The sequence below is a fragment of the Zingiber officinale genome, chromosome 9B (genome assembly GCF_018446385.1).
Source record: "Zingiber officinale cultivar Zhangliang chromosome 9B, Zo_v1.1, whole genome shotgun sequence".
Taxonomy (NCBI): Eukaryota; Viridiplantae; Streptophyta; class Magnoliopsida; order Zingiberales; family Zingiberaceae; genus Zingiber; species Zingiber officinale.
Window position 1 is genome coordinate 57,245,202 of NC_056003.1, and position 19,625 is coordinate 57,264,826.

General features: G+C 38.8%; 4 protein-coding genes across 8 annotated transcripts in view; 2 read left to right on the forward strand and 2 right to left on the reverse strand.

Moving 5' to 3' along the window:
- The first annotated feature begins 2,181 nt into the window (after window positions 1–2,181).
- LOC122023997 (serine carboxypeptidase-like) lies at window positions 2,182–9,680 on the forward strand. Its single transcript, XM_042582476.1, has 9 exons — window positions 2,182–2,574; window positions 2,810–2,978; window positions 3,428–3,547; window positions 7,332–7,475; window positions 7,548–7,698; window positions 8,509–8,597; window positions 8,684–8,942; window positions 9,041–9,174; window positions 9,323–9,680. The coding sequence occupies exons 1-9, from the start codon at window positions 2,240–2,242 to the stop codon at window positions 9,452–9,454; spliced, it is 1,533 nt and encodes a 510-aa protein (XP_042438410.1). The 5' UTR covers window positions 2,182–2,239; the 3' UTR covers window positions 9,455–9,680.
- Window positions 9,681–10,261: 581 nt separating this feature from the next.
- LOC122023025 (pentatricopeptide repeat-containing protein At2g03380, mitochondrial-like) lies at window positions 10,262–11,849 on the forward strand. The gene is made up of 2 exons (XM_042581125.1): window positions 10,262–10,419; window positions 10,504–11,849. Exon 2 carries the CDS (start codon window positions 10,626–10,628, stop codon window positions 11,847–11,849), a length of 1,224 nt encoding a protein of 407 aa, XP_042437059.1. The 5' UTR covers window positions 10,262–10,419; window positions 10,504–10,625.
- An 813-nt stretch (window positions 11,850–12,662) lies between these two features.
- The window catches only part of LOC122024060 (phosphoglycerate kinase-like), a 66,348-nt gene continuing 59,385 nt past the window's right edge, over window positions 12,663–19,625 (reverse strand). For 2 of the 4 annotated variants that reach the window (XM_042582587.1, XM_042582586.1), the window contains exons 8-12: window positions 19,509–19,585; window positions 19,379–19,428; window positions 13,746–13,830; window positions 13,415–13,513; window positions 12,663–13,291 (exon numbers count right to left, since the gene is read on the reverse strand). In XM_042582587.1, the coding sequence (XP_042438521.1) occupies window positions 13,082–13,291; window positions 13,415–13,513; window positions 13,746–13,830; window positions 19,379–19,428; window positions 19,509–19,585 (521 nt within the window). In that variant the 3' untranslated portion in view covers window positions 12,663–13,081. Of the gene's footprint in view, window positions 13,292–13,414; window positions 13,514–13,745; window positions 13,831–19,378; window positions 19,429–19,508; window positions 19,586–19,625 lie in introns of those variants that run through there. The other 2 variants (XM_042582588.1, XM_042582589.1) reach the window with 2 other exon arrangements.
- On the reverse strand, window positions 13,839–19,350 carry LOC122024061. 2 transcript variants are annotated; one of them, XR_006123312.1, is made up of 3 exons: window positions 16,826–19,350; window positions 15,558–16,672; window positions 13,839–15,484 (listed from the first exon to the last, which is right to left on the reverse strand). XR_006123312.1 is itself a non-coding variant. In XM_042582590.1 (2 exons), exons 1-2 carry the CDS (start codon window positions 17,069–17,071, stop codon window positions 16,208–16,210), a joined length of 711 nt encoding a protein of 236 aa, XP_042438524.1. In that variant the 5' UTR covers window positions 17,072–19,349; the 3' UTR covers window positions 13,839–16,207. The 2 variants fall into 2 exon arrangements, 1 of the variants encoding a protein (XP_042438524.1); XM_042582590.1 differs by having other exon boundaries at window positions 13,839–16,672; window positions 16,826–19,349.

The window sequence follows — 19,625 nt, forward strand, 5'->3', positions numbered from 1 at the left end:
ATCCTTATGAGCTCCTTTTGGGGACATTCTCAACCTAGATCACTAGGACACAGTTTCCTTTTATAATCAACAACACACACTATAAGTGATATCATTTCCCAACTTATCGGGCTTATTGATTCATCGAACTAAATCTCACCCATTGATAAATTAAAGAAATAAATATCAAATATATGTGCTTGTTATTATATTAGGATTAAGAGCACATACTTCCATAATAACTGAGGTCTTTGTTTCTTTATAAAGTCAGTATAAAAGAAACGACCTCTAATGGTCCTACTCAATACACTCTAAGTGTACTAGTGTAATTATATAGTTAAGATAAACTAATATCTAATTACACTACGACCTTCCAATGATTTGTTCCTTTCCATTATGGTCGTGAGCTACTGTTTATAATTTATAAGGTACTGATAACATGATCCTCTGTGTGTGACACCACACACCATGTTATCTACAATATAAATTAATTGAACAACTACATTTATCATAAATGTAAACATTTGACCAATGTGATTCTTATTTCTAGATAAATGTTTATACCAAAAGCTAGGCTTTTAGTATACACTTCGCACACGCCAACACAAAAAAAAAAAAAAAAAGTCGCCCTCTTCCTCTCGTCGCCTCCCTCCAGGAGCCCGCGGCGATTCCTCCAGCAGTCTCAGTGTCGCCTCCTTCCCTCCAGCGCCGTCCTCCCTCGTCGCCTCCGGCCTCCCTCCAGCGCCGGCCTCCCTCGTTGCCTGTGGCCTCCCTCCAGCGCCGCCCTCCTGCACACGCCAACGCACAAAAAAAGCCCTAGCCTCTTCCAACTCCAGCGTCGCCTCCCTCCCTCCAGAGGACGTCTTGCTTGGATCTTCTAGATCAAGCAGAGGACCTTTTTTTCCACCAATAGCATTGCCATTGTGGGGGCAAACTGTGAAGGACCTGGATTTGTGTAATCATTAAATAAGTTTCAGTTGAATGAATTGACTCAGAATGTATAAATTTGACAATTTTTTGTTCACGAAATGAGAATTACAATCAAAATGGATTCGAGACACAAAGGGTAGCAGAGCAATGAGTTTAGCAGCTGTTCTCGCTGCAGTCAATGAAGCTTTTGCCTTGGCAAGTTTCGCAAGGAAAAGTGAAGCTTGCTCTCTAAAAGATCAATGTCCGCCAGTAGTAGTTTGTCGTCTAATCTTCTAACCTCCTTGATGAGACCTGAGAGTAGGGATAAGGCCTCAGAATATTCTTTGCTTTCCATCAGCAGAGCTGCAAGTTTTGCCTCAACTCGTTGCCTCAGAAATGTGCGTTTCTCAGCACGGGTACACTCTACCATTTCCTTGCAAAGGGAGATTTGTAGATCTGAGGTTCCTGGTATCTTCGCGACGGCATCTATAATTACTGGAACGTCGGAGTAAGGTGGGCCGGCGTTGGAGACGGCGCTGGAGGGAGGGAGGCGATGCTGAGGCCACTGGAGGAATCGCCGCGGGCTTGCTGGAGGGAGGCGACGAGAGGAAGAGGGCTAGGGCTTTTTTTTTTTTTTTTTGCGTTGGCATGTGCTTCGCACGTGAGGGAGGGAGGGTTTTATACAAAGAATGTGGTCCAGGGAGGGATCAGGAATTCCTGGTCTAGAAGATCCGACCCCCCTAAGAATGTGTAGGATATATATATATATATACGCGGAACCAATGCTGTGTGCCTTGTGCTCGCCTAGTGATGCCGGGATTCTAATTTTTTTTTTTAAATCAAGATTTCTTTTTTAAAAAATTAACATTATACTATGTGAGATTTAAATTTCTTTTTATCTTGAGCACTATAAGAAAAAATCTTATTGACTTAAATCTATTATAACTCAACACTTAAATTCTAAAATCTTAAACGTTAAATACATATAATATATCCCGTGAACATCTAAAATTTTTTATCTTGAACACTATAATCCAAGGAGGAAGCTTGAACCTTTAAAAAAAAATCTTATTAACTAAAATATGTTATAATTCAATTCTTAAATTCTAAAATGTTATCTCCTAAATACCCATAATATACCTAAAAAAAAATATAAACAAACAATAAAAATATCTTCTGATTGAATCATGTGCCCTGGATCCATACAGTCACACAACATCGAGTTCGATCGGCAAAAGTGACTCGGGGATAGGCCTCCAGGCGCCGGACTCACGCTCAGTAATGTGTGCAGTCAGGTGGGCAGGGTAAAAATCCCACAACGACTCTTTTTCGGTCTTCCTTCCATCTGATCATGGCGATGCTCTCTCTTTTCCCCGCCTTCCTCCTCTCCGCCTTCCTCCTCGTCGATGCCGCCTCGATCCCCGACCACCAACGCCTCCCCTCCACCGCCTCCTTTCCCCGCGCCACCGCCGAGAAGCTGATCCGGGCCCTAAATCTCATCCCCAAGGACGCGTCCATACAGTCATCCTCCGCGGCGGGCGGTGGATCCTCCTCCTTCTCCGGATCCTCGCAGAATGGAATATTCGAGCGGCGCTTCCGCTTCCCTGGCTTGTCTGATGGGGCTTCCGCCGATGATCTCGGCCATCACGCCGGTTATTACCGCCTTCCCCATACCTATGACGCTAGGTGAGAGACTATTGACTTTTGGTTAGGTGCATTTCACGATTAGGGGCGCTGGTTATTTCAGTTTTGGCGAGTGGTAGACTGTAGTTTGGGCCATTTCAGAAATTAGGGCTTCTTTGCCCCTGCTCTGGTAGTACTATAGGTATGATTCTGATAAAGGTGGATGTTAGCTTCGTGTGACGATGTAGGTTTTATTTGATTTTATCTTGAACTCTGAGTACTTGTTTTCTCTTTGTAGGATGTTCTACTTTTTCTTTGAGTCAAGGAATAGTAAGAAGGATCCAGTCGTCATTTGGTTGACAGGAGGACCTGGCTGCAGCAGCGAATTGGCTGTCTTTTATGAGAATGGTCCTTTCAGCATAGCTGATAACATGTCACTCGTGTGGAACCAATTTGGTTGGGACCAGGTATGCTGAGTCTGGCGATTGCTTTCTATTCTTAGGTTGCTGAATCTCTAGATTGCAAAAGTTCGTTGTTGAAGTTTTTCCCTGCAAGTTATTTTTCTGTTTGAGGCGAACTCAACTATTTGGACGAAAACTTATGCAAAAGAAGTTTGTATGATTTTTTATTGGTTTATTGACTAACTACTAAATTTGTATACTCCATGTACAAGAAATAATAATTCATATGATTAGTTTGAAATTTGCAGCTAAATTGCCTAGTTTTGTAGGCTTGACATATGTTCACTTATAGAATTACTTTCTGCATTTTTCTAGATGTTTTTGTGTGCAATGCTGAATTGTTTTGAAGAAGAGTTAATGAGAAATAAATAAATTATTGTGATAAGATTTTTTAGTGCCAGTGAGCTAGAATTAAGTAGGCTCAGAAAATTATTTCTATTCTGTGGATTTTGCAGGCTTCAAATCTTATATATGTGGATCAGCCCACTGGAACTGGATTTAGCTTCAGTTCAGATAGACGTGATACCCGTCACAATGAACAAGGTGTTAGTGATGATCTTTATGATTTTCTACAGGTATATATCACACAAATATGATTTGTGGTTATTTGGTATGGTCTAGCCATTGAAGTTTGTAATTTGGAAGAGTATACTTTGATCTGTCATGATTATTCTGTCACACGATTATTCTTTCAAATTTTGCCTTTCTCACTCTTTAATAGTATGCACCTTATTTTATTTTGCTTATGTATTTTCTTCCCCAGCTTAAGTAATATGCCATTGGCATTTCTTTTATCATGCGTATGCCCTTTTCTATGGAATTCTTTTATTATGCTTATGCACTTTCTTTTGAGATGCACTCAAATAGCATTTTTGTCATGATCCTTATGGGACAGGGTGACACATGGTCCAAGGAGGGTAGACTTGGAACAAGTCTCGTAAGGATCAATATGGAACCATTCAACAAGTAGAATACTTTCAACACGAAACATTCCATAGAATATGCCAATTTGGAAGTTTGAAAAAGAGAGGGAACTATACCTTATTATATCATTGAAGAAGTATTATAGTTTTCCCTTTCTCTCTCTATGTTTCCTCATTCCGCTTCCTTTTGTCACTATGGAGCTAGTTTTTGTTGTCGTTTCCTCCACCTATCATCATCTCGATTTGCTAGTTTCCTCGCTTGAGGTTTATCGATTCTTGTTTAGAGGCTGCCACTTTGTCTATACCACAAGTTGTGATTTCCTTTTATATTGCTTGCTTGCTTTAGTTGAATAAATCTTATTAGGAGCATTGTGTTACTATCCATGCAACATGGAATAAGTCTAGAAATGATTGACATGGAACAAGTTTCAAAAGAATGAGCAAGGAAATACTGGCCATTTCAACAATTAAAATAATGCCATGTAATAACATTCCATAGAATATGTTAATTTGGAAATCTAAAAATGAGAGGGAACTGGACCTTAAGCTCATTAAAGAAGGAGTTGGATCTTTTGCCTCTTATTGTTTCTTTTTCGCTGCTCGCCAATGGCTGTTGCTGTAGCCCCAGGGTCAACTGATGCTTCTTCCTTGCTTACTGCCATCTCAACTTGCTAACTTCCTTAATCAATTTCCAATTCTTATTGAGTTGCCCACTCATCAATCCAACAAAGGCCAAATGGTCAATCACACTTCTTGTGGAAGGTGACACCAGGACAAATAAAGTGGTATCCTTTATCCAATTATAAGACAACCTTAAACCGCATCACTTGAGGACTTAGTCATATGCATGTGACAATATCAAATTAGTGTCAAAATCGACCATTAATGATGACATCCTATAACATATATTGGACATGACCAAGTAGATGACAAAAGAGTTGACTAAAATTAATGATGATCTGTTGCATGAGAAAGTAGAGAAAAATTATTTCACTAGCAATGAAGGTAGAGACCTATGGACCTCCCTCAAGATGATAGATGAAGATGATTGGACACTTAGCAATATACTCGTATGTGAAGCACCTTGAGGAGCAATATATGAGAGCACAAATGAAGAATAAGACATCAAGATTCGTCCCATCTTGGACTTCTCCCTATGGTTGAAAACCACTTGAAGAGTGTCCATCGTAGTTTGATTTTCCTAAGTACAAAAGTATTGGTGATTCCCTCTCTTGACCATTAGGTACGAGTTTTGTTTCTAAAGACTGAGAGAGGCTATTTAGAGACTATTTGGCATTGTGGGAGAACTTCCAAGCGTTATGCCATGCTAGTTTTGGGCCCCTGAAAAGAGGGAGGAAATTGGTGGAGTTGGCTAAAATCCACTTGACACACTGGGTTAGTGTTTAAGTGAGTTCAAGAAACTCTTCCTTGTGTAAAAATTTGACCATATCCTTTGAGCTAGATCTTTTGTATCTTTGGATTATTTCGACCTATATAGATAGAGGCAAAAGTGCACTACCAAAGAAATCTCAAAATCTGATCAATTACAGATCTATTATCCAAAAATGCGATGGCCTTAAACGCTCCAACCATCATAGACAATTGAAAATGAAGCCCACCACCATCCATTTAATAGTTAACCAATGTTGAGATAGCTGAACAATGTGCGAGGAGACTCTGTTTCAACTGCAATGAACCATTCTCATGCAAGCGCAATAAGTTCTTAATGCTGGATGGAGTGGATGATAAAAAAAAGCAACAATAAAACCTCCTCACTACTTGATAATGACCATCCAAGGAGTTCCTTAACCCCTTGATCTCAAATAATGAAAGTGTCAACCACTATCCCCTTGCACTCCGTTGTAGTCCTCTTCGACTGATGTAACACACATAGCTTCATCAATGAGAAATTAATAACTGAACCAAAGATAACATAATATGAGAACCTTAAATGCTCAGTGTGACCACTAAAGAAGAATGATTTCAAGGAATCAGGTCTAGTTAACCTTCTGCATACTACTAGATATTGAAGAGGTATAATAATGGATTTTTTTATTTTCCCCTAACAATATTTGATGCCTTTCTTTTCTTATTCTTCCTCTAACAAAATTTAATGTCATAATATAAAATCAGATGCTTAAGCACTTTGGACCCTGTCCTCTTGTATTTTAAGGTCATGGCCGTATAATTTAAAGACAAGACTAGTGAAATTGGAAGAGACCTCACAACACCGATTTCTTTAACGAGCAAACAAAAATTAGTGCATCAAATGACAACATTGCTAGCAAAGAATGATCACCGACATCCGGAGCCAGGGAAATTGGCACCAACCAAAGATGTATCGAAAGAACTAGTTATGGAATAAATGGGAAGGCATGGCATGTACTTAAGGGCAAGCACGAATTTGGATGGGGCAAGAAATGTTACAATCTTTGCAGATTGGCTTTTTTTTTTGGTTGGGGGGTTCCAAGAATACATAAAAGAAGTCTTAGAAGAATAAGCAAACATTGAACCGTTAATTAGAATAATAATTATATGCAGAAACAATTCTATAGAATAAGTTAATTCAGAAGTTTATAAAGGACAATACAATATTTATGATCATCAAATAGGTAATACAATTTTCCCTTTCTCTTTATCTCTCTCTTTTTCTCTAAGTGTTTCCTTATTGTTGCCTTCTTTTGCCTCTAACATAAAATCCTGTAGTATCACTTCACTACTTTCACCTTCCTCACCTATCGTTCTTTCAGATTGTTGGATTCCCGACTTTATTGGTCACCAATTTTTGTTTTTTTTGGCTATTTCTCCACCTAGACCATGAGGTGCAATTCTTTCTCTGGTGTAGACAAGATTGAGCTTTCAAGGGTTGGGATGGGACACTTGGGGTTTCCATCCCTCTCCCAAAATCATATTTGAATGGGCCACTGCGTCACCTACTTGTTGCCTTTCCTTCCTCTCAATAGCACATTTGCACTTAGAGTGGGCAGTGGCACCAGTTTAAGGTTAGCCAATGTGGGTTTTGTCAATGAAACCATTTGTTCATTTGATTTCTGATCATTCATTGTTTTGGTGGTCTTCATGATTTATGCTTAAGTAAAATCTGAGTATCCTATTGTTTTGTTATATTCTCTACTATTGTATGTGTTAGAATTATGCTTTATCGCCTTTTATGTTACATTATCCAACCTCTTTATATTGAGCAAACAAACTTAGTTAGCATGGATGAACTTACTCCGAGTAAATCCTAGTGGTTGGATAGTCTGTATTCTCATTATATATATATATATATATATATATATATTAAAAAAACTATACTAAATTCAATATGCTATTCGAGTATCTGTGGTTTGATTGATTTTGTTGGATTTATTATTCTAAAAATAGGCCACGTGATATTTGGTACTCAAGAACAAGGTTTTTCCCTCTACTTTTCTAGGCATTTTTTGCTGAGCACTCAGAATATGCAGAGAATGATTTTTACATAACTGGCGAGTCTTATGCTGGGCACTATATCCCTGCTTTTGCAAGCCGCGTTCATCAAGGAAACAAAAACAATGAAGGCATTCACATAAAACTGAAGGTAAACCTTCATAATTTTCACAATAGAATTCAACTCCACTTCTGCGTCAGCTTATTTTACTTTGTGCTACAGGGTTTTGCCATTGGTAACGGACTAACTGATCCAGCAATCCAGTACAAAGCATACACTGATTATGCATTGGATATGGGCATTATCAAAGAATCTGATTACAAGAGAATTAATAAGATTTATCCGGCATGTAAACTTGCCATCAAACTTTGTGGTAAATCTGATAGCTTGTCCTTGATTAGCATCTCTTGTTTCTATTATTTTTCTTCCGGTATGTTTGTTGGATGCAAATGTGGTTTTTCTAATTCCCTATTTATGCATGTCTTGTACATTAATCCTAATACTTGTTTGTGGAGTAACTTAGTTCCTCGGATCTTGGTTTCAGTTGACTGATTTCATATCTCTGTTTATGTGGGTCCTCACCTACATGATAAAATCCACTCATTAAGCACATTTTAGTTCAAAAACAAATTGACTTTTTGTTAACTTACACAATTTTAGTCTATGTCGTGTGCATATTAATAGGTTGGTAGTTTGTTTGGTATGCTATCCAAGTAATTATTTCCTCTCAAAATGAATTTCAGTAAGGATATAAATGTTGGACTATGATTCTAGCATACAAACATAAGATAAGAGTCGTAGAGATGTAAATATTAAGATGGATGTGCGGACATATTAGGATGGATAGATAAGAAATGACAGAGAGTTGAGGTTGCATCTATTGAGGGGAAATTGCGTTTAAGATGATATGCATATATACTTAGATGTCTAATAAATGCTCTAGTTAGGTGATATGAAACTATGATCAATATACACATTAAATGAGGAAGAGGAAGACCAAAGAAAACTTGGTTAGTAATGATAAAATAAAATAAAATTTATTTAAATATAGAGGATGATAATAGGAGATAGAGTCTAATGACATAAGAGGATTTAGTCGGATAAGACTTATTAGTTGTTGTTCATTCACTTAGCATTCAACCTAAATTGAACAGAGTTGACACTAAAACATGCTGCATTTCAGGAACATCAGGGACTGTTTCTTGCTTGGCATCTTATTTGGTTTGCAACACCATATTCAGCTCAATCATGGCACTAGCTGGAAATGCAAATGTAAGGCTTCAACTCGATCGTTTTCTTGTTGCTAATCTATTGCTTGTACTGCTATTTCTTCTAACTTCATCACACCTTTTTTACAGTACTATGATATTAGGAAACCATGCGTAGGAAGCCTGTGCTACGATTTCTCCAACATGGAGAAATTTCTCAAGCTTGAGTCTGTCAGGGAGTCCCTTGGAGTAGGGAGCATAGAGTTTGTTTCGTGCAGTCCAACTGTGTATCAAGCCATGCTTATGGACTGGATGAGGAACTTGGAAGTCGGCATTCCTGCACTGCTGGAGGATGGCATCAAATTGCTTGTCTATGCTGGAGAATACGATCTTATTTGCAACTGGCTCGGTAAGAAAATGAAAGAATATTACAGTTTCGTCCAGTCTGTCAACTAAAGAGTTTTCCTCCACTCTGTCAACTAAAGAGTTTTCGTCCACTTTGACCAGGAAACTCAAGATGGGTCCATGCAATGGAATGGTCAGGCCAGAGTAAGTTCGTTTCTTCATCCGAGACACCATTTACAGTGGACGGCACTGAAGCTGGACTCCTGAAGAGCTATGGAACTCTTACTTTCTTAAAGGTATCCAGCACTCATTCCATCTGCAAGATGATAAGTCAAACTGAACTCGATTACACATTTGTTTGATGTAAAATTGTCGTCTAAGTTGGTGAACTAAAATGGGCTACGCACTTTTGCTGAATTCCCCGGCATTTTTTACTTGGAACAGGTTCACGATGCAGGCCACATGGTCCCTATGGATCAACCAAAGGCTGCTTTAGAGATGTTGAAGAGATGGACACAGGGGAACCTTGTCGAAGATTCATCAATCCCATCAGCAAACCTTGTCGCTGAAATGTAGTACGCTAAACAAATGCTTGTCGAGATGGAGAAACTTGACTCAGTTCTTTATCTGATTTGTAAATAAGATCTAAAGCTTGTGGAGCCTGGTATCGGGCATAATAGTCTTCCAGGGTTATCAGACATTGGGCCAATTTTATTTCGCAAAATCTGCAGTTTCCGACTGAACACCAACTGATCGACAATTAATGTTGATGATATTTTTATAAAATCTTCTACTTGAGTAACTCGTTTAACAAACATAATACTCAGTTGACAAAACAAGAAAAAAATAGTAGTTTCTAATTCATCTGGAAAAAGATTAAATTCGTTCACACAATTCTTCTTTTTTTGTTGGTTTTTTGGGTGGGGGGATTTATTATTATAAAAATATTTTATTCATTTTTATTATTATCTATATTTATGTCTCTAAATCCTGGGAAGCTTCACTCACATCCTCTTAAAAGAAAATCTAAAGCTCAACTAAAAATAACTCAATTGGCTGCTCCATTGGTCTAAAGTGCCTAAGTAGACTTATTATTAGTTAAAGTTGTTAAATGTTATAAATCTTTAAGAAAAATATTAAAAATAACAAAAATGTAATAGAGCTTAAATTGATAAAATTGGGGCTAAAATTTTTTAAAAATAGTACAAGTTTTAAAAGATTATATATATAAATATTCCATGCCGTTCATTTCAAGATTTCAACATTAGTGCATCATATAAATTATGGCACACATTTTTGGGCTGAACATTATCCTATATCTTATAATGTTTTGTGACCTCTAAACCAATAAAAATTACGTGAATGAGAAATTGACTGACAATAGACCCTCCATCTCATATCTTGCTGCTAAATGATCAGTGTAACATGTTGCAAAATAGATATTTTTCTAGCCAGCCAATGCTTAAATTTCTAAACAAGGATCCTGCAACGGAGCACATTTACATGATACTTACTATACATTTTTAGCAACACAAAATTTTGTAAGAAGGATTCGGATTCATATGTAATAACATAAATTGTCTATAGAAAATATTTTACCTGAATCTAAATTCTGAACAGTGCAGGGCACAGAAGAATGGACATTCAATCAAATTCAGTGATTTGTCAAGCACTGTGTTGGATTCGTCAAAATTTGATGGAAGAAGCTTCGTGCAGGCCCTTTCAGAAGGCTGCAAGATTGCCATAAATGGGTAGCCAAGAATTCCGCAGGCAACACATGCCTTCGTATATGTATCTGGACGAATACTCCCTCTCCCACTCCATCAAGCTCTTGGCCACCACTAGGTCGCCCCAGCTCTTCCACTCCCTCCATTGCTTCATCATCAAGCTCGGATTCTCAAGCTCTGTCGTCCTCCTCACCGGTCTCATCGACTTCGCCTTCAAATGCGGCGCCTTGGGTGACTCCCACAAGCTGTTCGACGATTTGCCCCACAGGGATGTCGTCGCTTGGACTTCCATGATCGTCGGCCACGCATGCCACGGCAGCTACGATAACTCCTTTTCCTTCTTCAAGAAGATGCTGGCTAGCTGCACAGCCCCCAATTGTTACTCTTTCTCGGGTGCTTTGACCGCTTGCTCCGGCGTCGGAGTCGATGCCTTGGCCTACGGCAAGCAGATCCACGCTCAAGTGATCACGTCTAGCTTCTCCTGCCCTATCAATCCTGTCGTTTACAATGGTTTGCTCGACATGTATTGCAAATGCCACTGTCTCTCGTATGCCCGGAAACTGTTCGGTTCAATGCCTGTGAGAGGCCTCATTGCTTGGAACTCGATGATGTCTGGTTATCTCCGCTCTGGGCAAGCCGAAGAAGCTTTGGAGCTGCTGGTCTTCATGGTTAATTATGGTGTGAGGCCTTGTGACTTCACCTATGCTATTTGCATTGATGCATGTGCTAGTTTGGCCTCGATTAACCAGGGAAAGCAGCTTCATACTTTGGTTGTCAAGATTGGATTCGATTCGGATTTGGTTATTCGAAACAGTTTGTTGGATATGTACGCGAAGTGTGGCTGCAACGGATCTGCAAAGATCGTCTTTGAAATGCTGCCTTCGAGGGATCCAATCCTCTGGACTGCTATGATTTCCACCTACGGGAAGTCGGGATGCATCAGTGATGCGATTAGGATGTTCGAACAGATGACTGAATTGAAGATTAAGCACGATGAGATTACGTATCTTGCGATTTTATCTGCCTGCAGCCATGCAGGACTGGTGAACGAAGGCTGGCACTATTTCAGACTCATGTCTGAAGAAAAACACACTGTTACTGCTCGGTCTGAACATTACGGATGCATGGTTGATCTCCTATGTCGAAGTGGACGATTGGAGGAAGCTCTTGACTTCATTAAACAAATGCCTTTTGAACCCGGCATCAGTGCTTGGAGTAAATCTAACTTAAACTTTTTTATCTAAATATCAAAATATATGATTATACGTACCCACAGGATTACATCCACCGTAATGATACCAATACAAGGTGTTTAATTTAAAAGGTATTTAAAAATTTGTATAATGATTGATACATTAACAGAAAATTACCATATAACTAGATTGATTACCCCGGATTAATCGATATAAATTGAATACCTAATGTCAATTAAAAAAAAACCTATTTACTTTCCTAAATTATTTATATAAATCATTGATGAATTTAAAGAAAATTAGAATTTTAGAGGATGCATTTTACCATTAATTAAATCTTAAAATGCATTTTCAAAAAATTGATAAAAATTGAGAAGAATATAGTGGGGAAAAGATGGTGAAAACCGACTGGCATTAGAGGAGTCTTTAAGCACTAGGTTTTTAGCTGGCTCAAGAAATATTTAATTCAATTTAAAATTATTGAAGTCGAGCTTAATTCAAACCCATAATATTTTATTTAATTATTCACAAACCACTAACAAATTGAACTTAAACTTGTTGGTTCGACTTACTCAAATTAACATTCAAGTAACCCGAATTTGAACCATTTCGAGTACAATTCTGCTCAAATCAGCATTTGATTAACTCAAGCCAAACTTGAGTTCAAATTTCATTTTAAACGAAGCTCAAATCAAAATTATTTGTATTTTCAAACTTAGAATCAAATTCAAATATCACACATTTTTTAAGTTCAAACTGGAATATCAATATTTTTTTATATTATTTGTCTCCATAAGGTTATTTGCACCCTTAAGAATTATCTTGGGTTATTGTTCTTAAATATTAAATAAGTGTGAACTCTCCTAGTTGTAAGTTGATCATTAACAAGAATCATCTTATACACCATACAACACCTAAATGCCAAATTGTTACAAAGTTGAGATTACAATCTTGGCAACAATGAGAAGATTACATATGTAATAGTTTACCATATACATCAATAGGAAAGAAATACAACATTTGATGGAACTGAGTACACTTCGGCAACACCACTAAGTAGATTGTCTCAGATGAAAAATTCTTCTGAATAGATAGCCGGTGGCACCTCCACTGATCCGGGCAGCAAGCATGTTGAGAGTGAATGGCAGAAACATGATGTTAACGAGAAAGGCAAGTCAGTTGAGTAGAATTGCTCTTCCAAGAGTTGGGGAGAGAGAAAAATTCTTAAAGATTTATCCAATCTTTGATCCAAAGGATACCATGAATCGAATGATTAGCAGGGATTATGGGACTTTCCTGAGCATAATTCTATACATGGGATCTCCACGTTCAACAACACGCTGCTCCCAATCCGTTTGAATGCCGAAAGGATTCTCCTCCATCCATCCCTTGCCATGACCATGCACCAAAAGTTTACCCTTCCCGTGCATGATAAACAGATCTTTCATTCTCATTGCAACTGCCTCAATATCAGATTCCAGAAACACCTGAAACTTCAGAGGAGCTTTAGAATCAAACCTTCAAGGAGATGGATGCCGCCAAAGGCAACATACCTTGGCCATGATAGCGTTGCGTGAGAAAACTAGAAAAATATAGTTGAATATTCTACAATGTACCTTTCCGTTTGTAATAAGCAAATCCACTATCATTTCGACAAGTGATCTCTGCACCATGCTCCATCTATGATTCACTCTGTTGAAGTCGGGATCCGGACACTAGACAGATAGAGGTTCACTAAGTTATAGTGAAAACATTGTGTTAAAATTATTAGAAGATGGTATATACAAATGAGGTTAAGATCCATAAATCACTGTAAATATCTATGAAGGAAATATCACATGCTATTAGTTCAGAAAAAAAAATGCCAGATTGAATCGAGAACACATCAAGATATAAAATTTATAGTAACAGCAATTGAAGGAAGACTTGAGAATAGGAAACATGTACCTGTATTGTGACGATCACCAAATCTCCAGGATAACTAGAAACAATAGAACTAAAGGTAGAGGTTGCATTTGTTGATAAAAAATATCTAGTGAACACAAAAACAAAGAAGTTAGAAATAAACCATAATTATGAAGGCATTCATCAAAGATCGTGTTAGGATATTTCAATCTCATTTTACTAAAACAATGAACAATGAATTCAAATATTGACAACTAAATAGTTTACTATAAGGAGACTAGGACTAGACGATGAAGCAGAATTAGACATTGTAAATCTTAACCTGGAAAATACTGTAGCAGAATTAAAAAAAATTGATGGCCTACAAAAGAAAGTATGGTATTGTATTCCCATATTGCCTATCCAAATATTTATCAAGTATAGGTCAATATGTCGAAAATTGATTTTTTAGAACCACTAAGATAGAGTAGGGGCATGGATAATTTGTACCACAAGCATATTATCATAAACTAAGTTCTCTAGTAAATGTTCAAAATGAAGCTATTTGAGTAATGGAGAAAATTGTGCATATCAGCAGTTTAGTCCAAGTTGAGTTGCAATTGGACGAGAGTGCAAGGTTGAACATGAACTTGTGAATAAGTCCCTGCATGTGTGCATGCAAACGTAAACTCAAGTACCCATGAGAGTGAATCGCATGGGACAAAAAAGGATGGACACTAGAAGTGGCACAACCAATGGTGTGATCTATAAAGGTCCACATGGCCAGCCCATGTGGATGCTCATTGGGCAGCCACGTAAGTTACACATATGAAAACCACGGGATGCCATTCTTCAAAACTTCTTAAATTAAGAAGCATCTTCGCAAAAAAACTTGGATAGAGAGACAAGGAGATGAGAAAACTGTACAATAATAATTTTTTGAATAATAAAAAATATCATATTATAGGTCAAGAATATAGGAAATGGTCTATAGCGGATAGAGTACACCCTTGAAGACCTGTATATATGTATACTCACACTCTTGAATATCCGCTCAACATTCAATTGCTCATTCTCAAAGATACATTTATTTCTAACTTTCCATATATAGTGTATTAGCAAAGACAAAGCTCAGTGCTGAGCTTTTGTTAATACCCTATTCACACGGTAACATCTCCCAAACACCCTAAGAGCCCGTCTGAAAGTGGACCTCGCCTGCCGCATATGAAGTCGGTCTCTAACCCTCCATAACTCAACAATAGGAGGGCACCCAAAAACAAATGCTCATGCGTCTCCAACACTTGCCGACAAAATACGCACCGCCCATCCTCTAAGTACTCCTGCTTGTCTTTAGTGCGAAGATGCCCCAAGGCCAGCATCCAACAAGTGGTAACGTGACTAGGCTGCAAGTAAGTCTTCCGCACCGTTCGTGCCCATACCTTTTTTTGGATTGGGATGTCTAAATATGCCTTAGCCACTCTATCGACCTGTGCGAACCAAACTGCCAGTCTTTGTCCAGCAGCAACCGACATATGAAAGAATTCGGTCTCGTATCCGCAGCAACCTATTAATTAAGGGGGAGGCCCAAGACCACACATCTACATGCCTTATATACTTGTGGTGGACCCATTTGATCCAAAGAGCATCTGCTTTCACCTCAAACAGCCAAAGTACCTTAGCTAGCATAATGAAGTTTTAACTCTTTCACTCTCGGAATCCCAAGCCTCCTTCCTCCTTTCTCCATCGGTTCACACATATCATCCAAAGAAATTGAAGGATGCTTAGATGTCCACATGAAAGACCTGCAAGTGATATAGATACGGTCTATGACTCCCAAAGGTATAGGCAAAATGGACATCTAAAAACATTCCACACCTTGAAGCACAAGGAAATAAGTTGTGCGTTGCCTGCATAAGATAGAGTGTGCCTCGACCATCCATTAGCACGCCGAACTACGGAGTTAAGGAGAGGGCTATAGTCCGAAATCGGAAGCCGCTCAAAGGAACCCCAAGATATCTAAACGATATAGCTCCCTCTGAAAGCCCGTAATGGACAACAACCTCATGCGGACCGTATCCTCAACTTCAGCCAAATAGATGCAGGGTTTCAATCTGTTAACTCGAAGACCTGCTGTTTCTCCAAATTCATACAAACGAGTAGATAATGCAGCAACCGAATTCTCATCACCTTTATTGAATAGAAGGAGATCATCAGCATAAGTTACTTCAGTTAGTCTTAGAGGCGCACACTAAGGGTGAAATTTGAAGGCCGAACCAACTGTGCACTGCTGGATGTCTCCCAAATATTTATATACATATTTCAAATAGATATGGTGACAATGAGTCTCCTTGCCACATCCCCCTAGCTCACCGGAATAGCCCAAAGTTCCTTCATTAATGGCAAGTGAGTATGAGGTAGTGGTCACAAATTCCATAATCCAATCTATAAACTTCCCTAGAAACTACAACCCAAGAAGAACCTCCTTTAGGAAATCCCAGTGGACCGAGTCAAATGCCTTTTGCAGGTCAATCTTCATAATGCACCTCGGAGACAATCTCTTTCGGTTGTATTTCCTGAAAAGCTAAATGCAGCTTGTGGTGTAAAAACTTATCCATAATATTTGTTGACAATAATTTTGAGATGACCTTGTATAAGACTCTACAACGGGAGATAGGTCTATAATCCATCACTTTGCTAGCATGGGAAGACTTCGGGACTAGAGAAATCAAGGTATGGTTCCATTTCTTAAGTAGCTTCCCGTTGTTGACGAATTCCAGGACTGCATTAGAAAAATCTCTTCCAATAGTGTCCCAAGCTTGCTTAAAAAACCTCAATCCATAGCCATCTGAGCTCGAGGCATGTTGATCTCCTATGTCAAAGAGTTGCTTCCTTGATCTCCTCATGGGAAGCCGGACTAGTTGATCATGCCGCGCCGCTTGAATAAACTGACCAAAATGCAAGCAAGATGTTGGTAATTCAGTCCTGCCCACCTGTGTGCCAAGTTGGTTTTGAAAATAATTAGTAAATATTCCAACAACCTCCCCAAATGATAAATTGCTACCCTCCCTTTCCACTGTTGTGATTTCATTGCATTTGTTATTTCTTTTTACAAGCGTATGAAAAAAAGAGGAGTTACGGTCCACCTGTCTGAAATATCCTAGCTTGGCATGCTGTAGGCAGAAACTGTGTTCAACATCACTTAACCGAGATGCAGCCTGCTGAATTTCTTTGTATTTGGCATCCATAGTGCCATAGGACAGTCCAACTTTTTGAGCCTCCTTCAATCTCATCTGTGCAACTCGTATCGAAATGTGCTGAAAGTACATGCCATTCAGAACTTTCATGCCTAATTTTAGAATTTTTAGAACCTGCACCATTCTGTACTGCATTGTTCCTTGGTCAATCTGCTGCTGTCCACTTGGTTTTAACCAGCTCCAAGAAGGTGCTATGCTTGGCCCACATATTAAAAAATTTGAATGGCTTCAGAATTTGAATGTCACTGTTCAGAATAGAGACGGAGCAGGCCGAATGATCTGATAGACAACCCGGAGGTGTGAAGCAAGCAAAACTTTGTAACTCAGCCTCCCGCCAATATTTATTCACTAAAGCTCGATCAAGTTTACTGCACATGTGACAATTGGACCATGTGTATCTACATCTTGTATGGCTTAAGTCCTCTAGTCCAGTAACTGTAACAAAATTCTGAAATTTAGTAAGACTATTTTGTGAGAGTGGGAGTCCAAACTTGGTCTTCCATTGATAGATAAGCATTGCAATCACCTAGGACAACCCAAGGCAAAGCCATATCATTTGATAGAGGTCGCATGCTTTCCCATAATGGTCTCCTTCCAATAGTAGTCAATTTGCCATACACAAAAGTGACAGCTATGGGTCTATGTGTCACTTTGCAAGTCACTTTACAATGCACAAACTGGTCATGCCATTCCCTCACCTCAAGTTCGACACTTAGTTCATCCTATATCAACAATATCCTACTCTAACCCTATGGAACAACCAGTTGTTCCATCTGGAATTACTGAAACCGCCTCAATTGCAATTTTTGATAACTTGTGCTGATAATTTAGTTTCCAGCACTCCTAACACTGCCAATTTGTTGTTACAGAGGAAGTTCTCCACCCCCTTTTGTTTGAGGCATTTATTGAGGCATCGTATATTCTAGCCAGCAATCTTCATTCCTATTGCCAAGTTGCTCACGCCCATTCACCTTGTACCCTCCTGCTAAGTTCAGTATAAGAAATAAGACTCTCTTGCAGTAACAGTGTACTGTTGTATCTAGTGCTGCTATTTGTTTTCACTTGCTTTCCATCTCGATTTGCTTGCTTGAAGGTTCTGTGACACCCATGGCCCTGCTCATTCTCCTGGTCATAGTTGTTGTCTTATGGAATTCCTCAGTTTCTGAATGGACAGTTTCTGAACCCGTGTCAGTTTACACTGATGTGACAGTTTCCAAACTTGTGCCTGTTTGTGCCAATCTATATTGTTGTTTTCCGCTTCCTTTTTTTCTTCCATATTGCTTAACCATCCATGTCTTAGTTACAATTTCCTTGCCTTTATTCAGATGAGCTCCATCTGCTGAGACTTCAATGCTTCCTCCTGGTATGCTATTTGGCCAACCTCCTGCCCCAAACTGATTTGAGGGTTGTCAAGCAATATGGCCTATGGATTGAGCCAGTGGACTCCCGAGCCAATTAAAAATTTCCTCAGATGAGCTCCATCTTGCTCAGACTACGATGTTTCTCTTTGATTTGCTATTTGGCCAACCTCCTACTACCCCAAATTGACTTCAGGATTTTCAGGCAATGTGGCCTCTTGGAGAGCCGGTGGACTCTTGACTCTTGAAGTCATATGCCCGAGCCACCCCGCCATCTTGAGCAAATCACTCTGCTAGTTTTTGTCCAACAGCCTCCGGGTAGCCGACAGCCAATAATAGAAGATTTCATATCTGCAGTAGGCGCTTGATTAGAGGGGAATCCGAATGGACTATTTCCCATGTCCATATATCTGCACGCTTCATGTAAGTGTGACGCACCCAATCTATCCAGAGCACATCCTCTTTAGCTTGTATCCGCCAAAGCACTTTTACAAAAAGGGCTAAGTTCCAAGCTCATAAATCACGAAATCTCAAGCCACCTTCCTCTTTGAGTTTTGCACATAACATGTGGGTGCTTCGATGCCCACATGCACAATCTACAGATGCTGCAATACCATCAATGATGCCTAGTGGTAGTGGTAGGATAGATAGCAAGAAGCACTCCACTCCCTGCAGGACGGAAGTAATAAGCTGCGCCTTGGCCACTTAGGATAGTGTCTTCTTTGGCCAAGCATTTATCTATCGAACGAAAGAATCAAGTAGTGGGCTGTAATCCCTATATATGATGCTTTTGATAGAATACTACATGAAACTGCAGTCCTCTGACTCCTTGAATAAAAAGATGGCAGTAGGCATTTAATCAAATACTTTAAACAAATAGCTGCATCACTGAATCCATTTTGTACACAATGTGGGGATACACACATCAAATGAAACAGGAAAAAAAAGAATCTGTATTCAGGAACATTTGAGTATAAGTTTGTAATAAAACGACCAATAAACAGGTAAAATATGTTCAAGAACCAAAACATTAACATGCCTGTAAATATCACAAGTAATATGATGTTATACTAAAGGCATTCACCTGTTATTTATTTCAGATGGAAGCAAATTATCTAAGCACCTTCGAACAAGCTGTATAGATTTTAGAACAATGTTGGCAAAACTATAACAAATATATCTATGCATTAAACAATGAAAAGGATGAGGGTTACCTTTTTGTTAATCTCAAGCCCGAGAAAGTTAAAGTCTGTGTATTTTGTAGCCATCTTGAAAATGAATAAGCCATTCCCTTGAAACCAAAATGTGAATCAAAATGTGATCCTTTTGTG